General features: G+C 36.0%; 1 protein-coding gene across 2 annotated transcripts in view; it reads right to left on the minus strand.

Annotated features, from left to right (window-relative positions):
- LOC137258333 (uncharacterized) overlaps positions 1-12381 on the minus strand; it is a 167449-nt gene that overhangs the window by 105476 nt on the left and 49592 nt on the right. For both annotated transcript variants that reach the window (XM_067795972.1, XM_067795973.1), the window contains exon 3: positions 11389-11477. In XM_067795972.1, the coding sequence (XP_067652073.1) occupies positions 11389-11477 (89 nt within the window). The remainder of the gene's footprint in view (positions 1-11388; positions 11478-12381) is intronic.

Raw genomic sequence — 12381 nt, forward strand, 5'->3', positions numbered from 1 at the left:
GCTACAGCATTTTGTAAAGAACACATTTTCTTACATTCAGAGGAAATACGACATTCAATCCAATACAACCCTTCTCTTTTGCTGTTCTTCTTATCAGTGCAACACACATAACTTCTACAAAGTGATAATATTAGCTTTTATTATAGACATGATTATCATAAACAGGGAAAATCTGGGAATTTTTGATGACATTTACTGCAGGCCAAATATGAGCAGGTCTAGATGAATCCCAGTAAACATCTTTAAATATCAAATAAAATTCTAAATGATAGAATTATCTTTTAAAAAACACTGCTTAGGCATCAGTGGAAAAAAATGAAGCAGACTGAAAACCTGGAGTTGACAGTTTCTAATATAACCCAGGCTACTTTCCATCCCCTGAACCAAGTTGCACAAACTAAATCATACATTAATAACAAGAAATGGTTTTCCTATCCCTGAGTTTGCATCCTGATTATGTCATAATCAGTTCCCATGTCTCATGCACTTGGCATATCAAACAGTATCTCAAACTCGAGCAAACCAAAATGAATTTGTTTCAAAAGGTTTTGGCCAGTATGTATTGCATGGTATATGATACAAAGCATATCACGCATATGTATATACAGCTCAGGTCCTGTGTTATCTGACCATCTCCCTGGAGCTGGCGACTGAAGGAGAGATATCGCCTTGTTGAGTGATATGATGACAGGCTGTCCTGGCATGATATCAACATCATAACTCATGCCTAGTGGGTGGCACCGCCTCCACACTGCAACACGGTGGAGATCACAGCAGGGGGACCTCAAACCCACAGTTGAGGCGCTGGTTCATTGGCTGAATCTTCCAAAACAGGTAGAGGAGACACATTGACAGTTGAAGATAATAACAGTTTTGAAATTTCTCATGGAAGAATGCTCTAGTCACCTGCTTGACTTTGTGATATTTGTGGTTGACACATAAGATTAATTTTTATCTTCACACATTAACAAATCTACCCCTGTATTACTGGCACTGAGGGCAAAGAATCATTTGTTGAGCTGTCATAATTTTATGATATGTTGAAGGAGAGAGAACCTGTAAAACCGCTTGACAATATAATATTCATAATGAAAAACATCTTCATGCAATGAAACAATACAACATAAAGTATTAACAATAATGAGGAAAGGATATTTTACACAAATTGCAGTAACATTAAAACATAATACTTCAAACATAGTGTTTCATCGCATCCCCTGAAATGACATGATCAACAAGTTTTCATATTTATAATTTTAACCTATGACACTTCATATCATACAATTATAGACTGGTAATGAGCTCAATACCTGTTTTTATAGACCCGTGAAATGCAATATTGACCAAGGTCAAAAATTGTTTTATTATGTAATTACAAAAAAATAATAAAAAATAAAAATAAAATATTAAAAAACAACATGTGTCTATTATATTTAGTCTAGAAAAGTTATTTTATTTTCACTACAAGCTCATTATGTTATATCAACTATACTATGATATGTAAACAATAGAATGACATCATAACTTGATGTCATAACTTATTTTTAGTAGCTCAAGTCAATAACTTTTCGTTGGACCCGGGTTAGAGTCACTACACTTTTTTTGTCGATGGTCACATGACCGCCTCTAGACCAATCAGGTCAGTGGAAAAATTAGCTAACATATTAAATATATTTACCAGAATTGTAATTTTCCTATTTTCTTTCCTGACGCTTTGTTTCTACAGATATGTAAACATCAAAATGTTTTACCATTTAAATATTGCATTCGTGGAATGGAATGTTGACTGCAATAAGTAAGATCTTATCTCTTGAAGGCATGGGGCACATAATATCATCACCCGTTTTGGAAATCAAACCAGTTTTTACTGTTAAGCACTTCAACCAGATGGCCACCTATTTCAACCAAACTGAAAATCATGCAGTCATAAACAGTTCCAAAGTCCTTACAAAACCAAGAGAAAGGGTAAAACAATGTTCCAACAGAAGGCACACTCATTAAGAAGTGAGTAAAACCTCTGTGAATAGTGTTAAAGATAAGGAAGAACCATCCCCTCTCACTCATCATAACACCTATCAGTGATATACTGGTGGTGCATTAATCATATATCCCATATATCATACTGACAGACTTCAGATAACCATTGATGTTTGGATGACATCTTCAAACAGTGGCCTCCTCTCCAATCAAACATACATCATCACTTCATAACATCTGTCAACTACAGTTTACACCACAATGAGGGTCATAAGGGCTGATAGCACTCATATCGACCATGTCTGCACCCCTCGTCTCAATCACACCTTATCTCTTGTTATATGTAATCTTACTTGGCATGCCATTAAATGGTGTTATTGAATTACTTTCTCATAAAAAGCCAAACATTGCATAATGTTAATATTGTCAACATTTTTCCTTTTTTCGTAGAAACAGAAGCACCAATGAGAGATGTCTGGACACTTCTGAGTGGAGATGATTCAAAATGGCCGCCAGTCCGTCTGTCAAAGGTGGCATGTTTAGCAGATAAGCCTGCTTGTATACTCCAAGTGAGACATGTCATGTCTCAGGGGCGCTCACAAATCATTGGCTGCCATGTCATGCAGGCAGGGGTGTAGGGGAAGGAGGATGAACCAGTCTTCAGATGTAGCCACACAGCACAACACATCTTTCTCTTCATTAATGGCTAGTTCAAAGCTATCATGAATCCACAATCTCCTACAAGATCCAGAGTGGTACTAGCTCTATTGGTTCATCTCATGGTTCTTACCAAAGGGCTTGGGACAGATTGCACTCTCGGACTCTCTCACAATATCCTTACTCCATATTAAACTTTCTTTACTGTCTGTCAATCGGTTCCAAATAAAGAATTCAATAAGCAGTCTAGCCTTCTCTATCAATCTCACTGGTCATTATTGAAAGGAAGCTTCGAGATCTGTGACAAGCTGCTATGGTTATTGCACTTGTTTGGAACATTTTCCACACAATTACCATGTAACAGAAAGGAGAAAAAGTCAACAACTTTCTCCTTGTTTGAACTTTTCATGTAAGTCTAAAGAAGGAGAAAGATGAAAGCCTGTTGCTGGACACATTCCACAGGTTTTCTGTTCAAACAAGTTGATCCTTCCTTGCAAGCTTTCAAATTCAATATATCTGAGAAAGTCACAATTTTGTTTTAGATGTAACTCACTCACAATCATTCAGGATTTCTAAAATTAACTGGCTATCATGTCACAACATCAGGCCCTGATTTTGCAAAACAAACTGAAATCTGAGTCTTCACTCATATTTGAGGAAACATGGAACTTCCAGAAATACACTGGAATAGATCTTAAACACATTCCTTAGTACCATCCAACAATAAGTGTGATATAAAATAAATTGGGTGGAATTATCAAAGAACAGATTCTTGTATGGACAACAAGAATCTATATCAAAACATCACACTCAAAAAATAAAATAACATTAGTCAGTATTAATTTTCTGCATTATCAAGTTGTGACAGCTATAACCTGAAAATTATCTTCACAAACGTTTCTATTCTATACATCATTTTTATTAATAATTCACAATTTTGTTTCATTTTTCACCTAATAATTTGCTGAGAAAAAATATTCATTAAGGCCTTCATCCTCTCCAGATATTATCTAACACATTAAGCAGAAACGATTAACTGAAATTGGCTTGACAGCAAAGATGTTAAGTGAAAAAATATTCAATGAAAGTTTCATCCTTATCTTAATCAGAGTGTCAACCTCAGTGTACTTCCTGTAGTATCCTGTATCTCAGTGTATGTAGCAAAGGTCTGAGCAAGCACTTGCCACAACCTCCATGGCAGTAATTGGCCCACCTACAGAAATACCTGATAAGATTGTGAAAGTTTTATGACTTAATTAAACACTTTTAAAAGCATGGATTGGGCTAGATGATTTCCATCTTCCTGAGGTAAGGGCACTGACTGAATATGAAACCCAGATTCCACCCTTGACAAGCTGGGCTGGAATTCTGAGGCTCAGCTGTAAGGCCAGCAGTGGCTATGTGAGTTTTATCCTCATTAGGCCAGACCAATCTTATTTCTTGTTTTACAGATCCGGCTGCTGTATTTTTTCAAGCATTAGAAAAAAAGTGAATTTCCCCCCACAAAAAATAAAATCCTAATGTTCTCATTCACCAAAAATGTAAATAACAAGACAATCTCTTTTCAGATTGTTTTTTGCCCCATAAACAATTCCTGAATTATGAAAAGAAAATACTTTGAGTACTTAGATGGAATATTATTTTGATTGGTGATTATATTTTTATATTTTTCCCTTCTGCCTTTGGGTTTTCTGAGGACACAAAATATGTGTAACAAGAAATAAATTTGGTCTGCCTTTACATGGCTTTCCAAAGTGTCATTCACATTTCGCCTCACATAAATCTTGCACTCGCTTCAAAGCAGATAGTCAAATCACCTGAGCACCTTGATTATAATCATGAAAACATTCGGAAAACATATATTACCATCCTGTTGACTGTATACAAATTCTGCAAATCCTGCAAATTATCAATTCTTGTACATGATTTGGAATGGATTTAAATAAGTAGTACAGCCAAGTATACTGCATAATTTCGGCAAAGTGAAATATAGATCTTTGTAGTAAGTTAACTCTTTCGCCAAGGGAAGAGGAATGATAAACTAATGAAAAATTAAATAATGTTGTAAAAATATCAGTCATCATACACAAGTTAAATTTACTTAGCAGGTATGCATTCTTGCCTTTGTCACACATCCATATTTAACTCTTGGATCCCCATATTCATGCAGAGGGCCTTGATATTGTCATAGAATCTCAATAACGTGTTAGAAGTATTCAAAACATAATGTTAAGTCCAACGTGATGAGAGAATTTGTGAATTTGTCTGATCTGGGCATTCCTATACAAGACTAGTTATTGGGATACAAAAACACTAACATGGAAGTGGGATCTGTAATATTGTGCCTCTATGTCAGGTACACCAATATCAAAGTCAAAGGACAAAATTACAAATCTAAAAAATCCCTGGTAGTAAAGGCAGCAGTTGACATCCTGGTCTTTAAATGCGCAGATTCATAGAAGAATTACAATTAGCTTTAGAGCCCAAACACACAGTGAGTCAAACTTGGTGCCATGAAAACAAGAAACAAATTCATTTTCTTAAAACTTCTGAATAGCAAAAGTCATCACTTTGGCCCTTCGTGAATACAAGTACATGGTTTTAATGAAAAGTGTTTTGCAGACACAAAAAACCCCAACTGCCTCCATTTCATCAAAGAGTAAATTGTTTCTATGGCAAAAGGGAAAAATAAAATTTGGAACAATTCCTAAATAGCAAAGGCACCACTTTGGCACTTGGTTAATACAGGTGCCTGGCTTGGTTGAAAATTCTTTCATGGTTTTGCTTCAGAACAGAAACTGAAAATACCTCACTCCATATTGTTTGTGGAAATCAACAACAATATATATGCCCCAAATCTTTAAGAAGCAGAAGGCACCACTTCAGGAACTGTTTGATATAAAGACCAAATTTTGCTGAATAATATTGAATGGTTTTCAGAGATGCCAACCCCAAACTGTTGCAAATTGTAGTTAAAAATTAGTAGTTTGACCATAAAATTAGTAGTCAACTAAATAAACAAAATCATGATGGATTCTGAGAAAAAAATGAATGATATTACGGTCACATGGTTAAACTAGTTCCGCAGGAACTAAATGTGTCAAATCGCAAAGGTATTGAAATCAGCTTCACTAAAATTACGTTTGTTACTTTCAATCATTCCAGTTCAAATATGTCATTAAATATGATGAATGGAAGGTAACTTGAAGTCCGAAAATGTATTTCATCATAGAAAATATATATTTGTGTCTATATATCCGAATTTTAATGCATTTTATTCATATTTCGTAGGATTTCTAGTGGAATCATATTGGCGTAGTTTGAATTTAAACTCATTGTAGAGGTTGGCATCTCTTGAGTTATGTTCCATAAACAAAATGATTGCAAATGTGCAAGACAAAAACAGCCAGACAGACTAGGCACTGTCTACAACTATCAACGATAAAGGTTACATCATAGACAGGTTCTGAAGTTCACTTATTTGAATCATCTAAAAGGGGGCATATACACTGTTGATAGCTATGTTTATCAATTTCTGAATGTTCTTGCAAGCAGCACTTCTCAGACATGACCAAATCACCACTGTGTATTACTACGCTTTTTACATCCATGAAGGATTTTACTACTGATGTCATTCTGTAATATTATTGTACAGGCTTATGTATTTCATGTCTCCAAATGAAATATTTATTCACTGTCTGGAATCATTAAGTATTTTGAGTCATAACAATGATGTTTGTCAGGGACTATTTCTTGTGTACACTTCAATACTGTGGCTATTTATAGAAGGTAAGTATGACTTTTGACTGAGATAAACAATGTCCTTCTACTACAGACAATTTTCTGATAAATTTCTTGTCTAGAAGTGTTTCAAAGTATCTTACATTTTGGATACAAATGAAAATTAAACTTGTTTGCATTGAATATCTGATTTGATCTGTTTGCCATTTCTAAGGTAACTGTTGAGAGACTTGTCGACAACATTTACATTAAAGGTCACATGCAACATAAAACACAAATTTGCAGATTCTGATACTCTTCAGTATGCAGTAATGAGACAAATCATCAAAATCAAAAATGCCAATTCAATCTATGAAGTTGAAAAAAATAACTTGATGAAAAAAATTCAACCTAGAAAGCTGACAAAAAAAAAAAGTGTGAGAAAAAAAAAATGCCAGTCGGAGTTCAAACGATTGACCAATTTTCCCCCAGTACTCGGAGGAAAAATGGTGTCAATAGCTACGCTGCGCTGCGCTCATAAGACATGCGCAGTGAATGGGTCTGTGGAGTTTGAAACAGTTCGGAGCATGAGGTCGTGGGGAGTAGTCTAATCTTGGTTGTGTACACAAAGAAGTAAATAATCTACTCATTACATAAGAAAACCATGTTGACTGTGATAAACAGACTGCCACAGGGAAAACTCAATGTACGATTTATTGACACTTATATGTCTGCCTGTCTGTCTGCTAATGATAATATGCAATGCACAACTTCAATCACTGACCATATGCAAAGAACAGGCTTATAAGCCATACACAAAGAGCCGGCTAAGAGCATCAGCAAATGAACCAGTGGTCAATGAAAAAGCTTTGTTACACTTGAGTGCACACCCACCGGCTCTGACTGGGTTCAGTATTGCAGCTGCTTCGTTTCGAATGAGGTCAACCCAAGTACAAAATATTGCACTTTTGATTTGCATTATACTCTCATAATTTTGTTTATTTGTTTTTTTCTTAATCAGATATGCATTTTAAATTTCATCAATAAGTGGTAACTGTGTTTTAACTATGTTTGATTTTTCAGCTGCATGTGACTTTTAAGGATAGTGACTATAAACTGGATATCTGTTCTCAGTTCAAAGTCACATGTTATCTTCCTGTCTTCAATGATAGAAATGCATTGTTTTGGGTTATAGAAGACAATATATATATCTGAATATTTGGTTATCCTTATTATCCTTATATCAGATGTTAGAACAAATTTCATTTGTCCATAAGAACAAAACCAACTGATAAAAGAAACCAATTCTTTAGTAAATTTCACTTGTCATATAGCTGATGCTACCTTGACGGAAAGAAACTACCTACTAAATTATAACAAATTGTCACAACATCTTGATTATTCCTACTGTGTCCTAATTGTATATGGAGAAACAGGACTAACTTGTGGACTAACAATCACTAACTTGTGTCAGAAATGACACCACCCATGCAGTGTTTCTGGTAGGAAATACATAAAACCTGTGTTCTGATTGGCTGAAAAAGGTGCTGTATCAGTGTTCATATGCCTGTAAATATGAAGACTGGTCACAGTCTAGGACATTAGGTCAGTAATCTCACTCAAAGACTCTGCTCTTCCCATACATGGCACCTCTACCGCCTATACCCTTTATCAACATAACTGCCACAAGGTACATATATACCATTCAAAAACAGTAGGGGATATTGGTTTAGCAAGACTGATAAAATGACAATGATGAGGCCAAGGAGGAAAAAGATGATGAAGATAAATTAAGGGGAAAGAAATATTACAATTTATTGCTTTCCTCTGGAAATGTTTCATCTGTAAGATTACATATTAGTTTGTCCTCATATGCATTGGCATTGGCTAGTGGTATGCTCACAAAGTGGAATATCCCCTACTTTTGTTAAAAGGTATATTTCTAAGTTAAACTGGAATCAGTTTATGATACGTTTTACTGGGTAATAATTTTCTGAGGAGAATCAATTTGAAAAAACTAGATAACAAATGTTTCAGTGGAGACTCATAAATGAATCTACAAATGTATAGGCCAAATTTTGTTTGATCAGTACTGGGATTTTTATTGGCATCATTTACCTTCTTGCATTAATAAGAAGTTGCACCTTCCCAGTTGCCATTAAAAACAAAAATAAACATATAATTTGAATACACCATGATTAGCTTTGCTTTCCATACATCATCATTTCCTTGTAGTATTTGTCTTCAAAGGTTCACCCCAAAGGTGCTACAACATTTAAACTTTGGACCTCCCATGTTCGTGTACTGGATCCCATTAGATTCTCTGTCTTGCCTAGGACCCCATTAGCCCCTAATATTCATATAGGACCCTGTTAGCCCCTCATATTCACATAGGACCCTGTTAGCCCCTCATATTCACAATCAGGACCCCATATTCATGATTAATATATTCATGAGCAAAACTGCCTAACACATGTACTGGGCCTTTAAAATGCACTGTAGAGTCCCTTGTGTTTGAATACAGACAGACCCTTAAAAATCCTGTAATTGTGTGTTAAGCTTACACCAATTACATAGTTAGATTACTAGGAGATACAAATGTTGCCTTCATCATTAGTGGTTTGTAAATTGTTCCCATAAGTGGCCTTTGCCTCATAATCGATTCATGAACCTTGCTGTGAAAAAAACTGCAGATTGAAGTGATAAATGTTTCATGATTGCCATATGCCTGCACAGTTAAGCCCTGGAACACACTATTAGACAAATGTCTTCCTGTGGAAATAAGGAGAGGTCACTGTTATACTGTTCTGCTGCGTGGTGTGGATGATGAGATTAGGAGGGACTAACATGACATGATATCTAACATTTTACAAGTTAATTCCCATGTCAAATATTTAAGGGGGTGGGAAGGTGGTGATAAATACTTATCTACTGCATTTTTCCTAATATTATAGTGCGTACTATTTAACAACACAAAAAAAGAGATTCATGAGGAAAGGGGGGAGTACATTATATACACCAGATTAATTTTTGATGTTTTCATCTCAACACACAATCTTTACTGTGAGCATGGAACACCATGTTTAGAGGGACATCTTTTGTTGTTGTTGTTGTTGTTGACAATATGTTCTCACTCTAGACCATAAAATTCAGTGACTGATGATATGAGCACCAATCTAAGCCACAAGGGTATGATGACATCCCACGAGACTAATGGGGAGACATCCTGAGTATTATTCAATGCATTATGTAGCAGTGACCTCCTACAGTGTCTCCATAAGGTCACTCAACTGCAGCTTATTCTCAAGGACGAAATAGATCTTCTAACCTTTCAGACTTAATGCAAATCTAATAACATAAGAAATTAACATTCTCCCCTTAAAGAACCTCATGCTCTCTCAGGTCTTAAATGACCATTTTATGAGAAAAATACTTCCATGGAATTTTTTGCCCCACACAGTTCTATGGATGGCTAGCAATATAATCCGATACTTTTTTTCAATCTCCAACGCAATTATGTTCATCCTTAGTGTACATCCCTCAACCACCAATTAATCCTGTCATGCGGCAAATATCAGCTTCACCTAGACATTTAGCAAGCAACCCGCAGTGAGCCAGAAAGCAAACTACCCTCATTACGACAACTGTGCAGACAAATGTGGGAGAAAATCATCACTTGTTGATTGATTTAACTACAATTACCTCCCTTAACACAAGATGGACTCTTCGCAAGTGAGGAAGAATCTTTTATGGAAAGGAACCGATTGAAAATGGCATGAAAATAATACCCTTGTGCACCTTATAGATTTGTAAGGGCGATCTATACAAATGAAAGGTGTATTGGACTGAATTGGGCCAAAATGTCAGTTTCAATATTCAAAACTATAAGAGTAGTACTGGAGCATTTGCTACAGTGGATAATGACCTTGACAGTGGCAACAGTGAAATCGGTACACAACGAGTGTAGAATGACTCATATCAACATTATGACATTTTGTCTGTCTTGTACTCAGAAGTTGCAGAACAGGTAAAAGCCCTGGATTTTGTTAATTCTTGCTTTCACAAAAATATAAACTGACACAGACCCCAGATTGAGTGAGACAGTTTTGTTTAAAGCCGCATTGAACAATATGTCAACAACATCACCCAGTCACATCACATGAAAAAATATATTTAAATGGAGATTCAAACTCAATTTGAACTGTGGTATCATTAAAGACATTGGAAGTTGGACATAATGTATAATTTGTACAATGTCTTCTTTTTTGAAAAGCAGCAAACTACTGTGATGAATTCCAAACATTGCAGGGAAGTCCATAAGGGCTCAATGTCGATTCAAAGCTATTGTACTTTCATAGCAACAAGCATGTATGCATGGTCTTTTAGTACAGTCTAGCCTTATGATGTTGGAGTTACTGCAAGGTCACCACATCATCATGCCCATGTTTAACTTGGATATCTTGCTCTTATTTACTTGACTCGCATCCTGAGTTAAACTGCAATACCATGCCCAAATTTTTCTTGGCTACCCAGCACTTACTGAGACAGAGATGTTTACTTGACTCACATCTCAAGTTAAACTGAAATACTATGCTCAAGTTTAAGTTCGACACCCAGCTCATATACACTAGACTCACATCCTGAGCCAGATATAAATACTTTTATGCCAAGCACCAGGCAGGGGAACAACAAGTACCTTCTCTTAATGTCTTTTTGTGTGATGCATCCAGGGGATCAAACCACTGAACTCCTCTAAAGGCCAGACACTATAATCCACTGCACCACAAAGATATGAAAGGTCTTATATGTATTTCAAATGACTGCAGATTGAGCATGCAGTGACACCAATATGAAGAAGCAGGGAAGAATCCAGGAAGGCCAATAATCCTAATGGTTGTAAACCAATCAACAAATCAATTCAAGAAGATCTTGCAATCTGACATCAAAGGCATGTCTTTAGAACTTTTTGCCTTTAGGTAGTCCTTTAAACATTCTTGTTGTAAATCTGAAAGAAAGACAAGGCTCTGTACCTACCTGAAATGGACGGTTAAAAACTGGCCTGATGAGTATATTGTTCGAGGTAGAATATTCCCACACAACCCAGCATTGCCTCCTGCCTCCTCCTGTAACAAACACAATGTTCAAACCAATAAATGTTAGCAGCAGAAACTAGGAGTAAGTGTATGCTATTTTATGCCACAATTAGCAAGACTTAAGTGATATACAACTTTTGATTAGGATAATTACTTATGTCATTCTACTTAAATAGACACGTGGCATATCATGAGAATAATTTATGTATATGAATAAAATATATAAGTATCCTTATCAAAAGTAGAGCACAATACAACAGTGTAAATCTGGGTCACATTAGGTAGTGGGATTATGTTGCAAAGTGTCATCCTGATGAAGTAACATGCTGTATCCTCAGCATGTGACAATTTGTGTGTTAATTGTGTGACCGTTGGTATGCTAATCAACTGACAGCTGGTATCCTAATCAAGTGACAGCTGGTGACAGTTGGTCTGCTAATGAACGGACAGTTGATATCCTAATCATGTGACAGGTGACAGTTGCCTAATTATGTGACAGTTGGTATCCTAATCAAGTGACAGTTGGTATCCTAATCATGTGACAGCTGACAGTTGGTATCCTAATCATGTGACAGGTGACAGTTGGTGTCCTAATCAAGTGACAGTTGGTGTCCTAATTAAGTGACAGTTAATATCCTAATCAAGTCACAGTTGGTATTGTAATCATGGGACATCCACTACCCAATCTTGTGACAATGATATAATGGCCATGTGAATATGGTATCCAAACCATGTAATGAATGGTTTCTCACAATATTATACTCTAATCTTGAAAGACATCACTGCCAAGTCATGTGACAAATGGTTCCTGATAGCTGTGTTCTGTTCATGTGACAAGTGATATCCTCATCGGTTTCCCAAGAGTTGTATTCTAATCATGTGACATACCACTTTCTGATCATGTGACAAGTGGTTTCCTAAAGGTTGTGATCTT

The sequence above is a fragment of the Haliotis asinina genome, chromosome 12 (genome assembly GCF_037392515.1).
Source record: "Haliotis asinina isolate JCU_RB_2024 chromosome 12, JCU_Hal_asi_v2, whole genome shotgun sequence".
In the NCBI taxonomy this organism is placed as follows: domain Eukaryota; kingdom Metazoa; phylum Mollusca; class Gastropoda; order Lepetellida; family Haliotidae; genus Haliotis; species Haliotis asinina.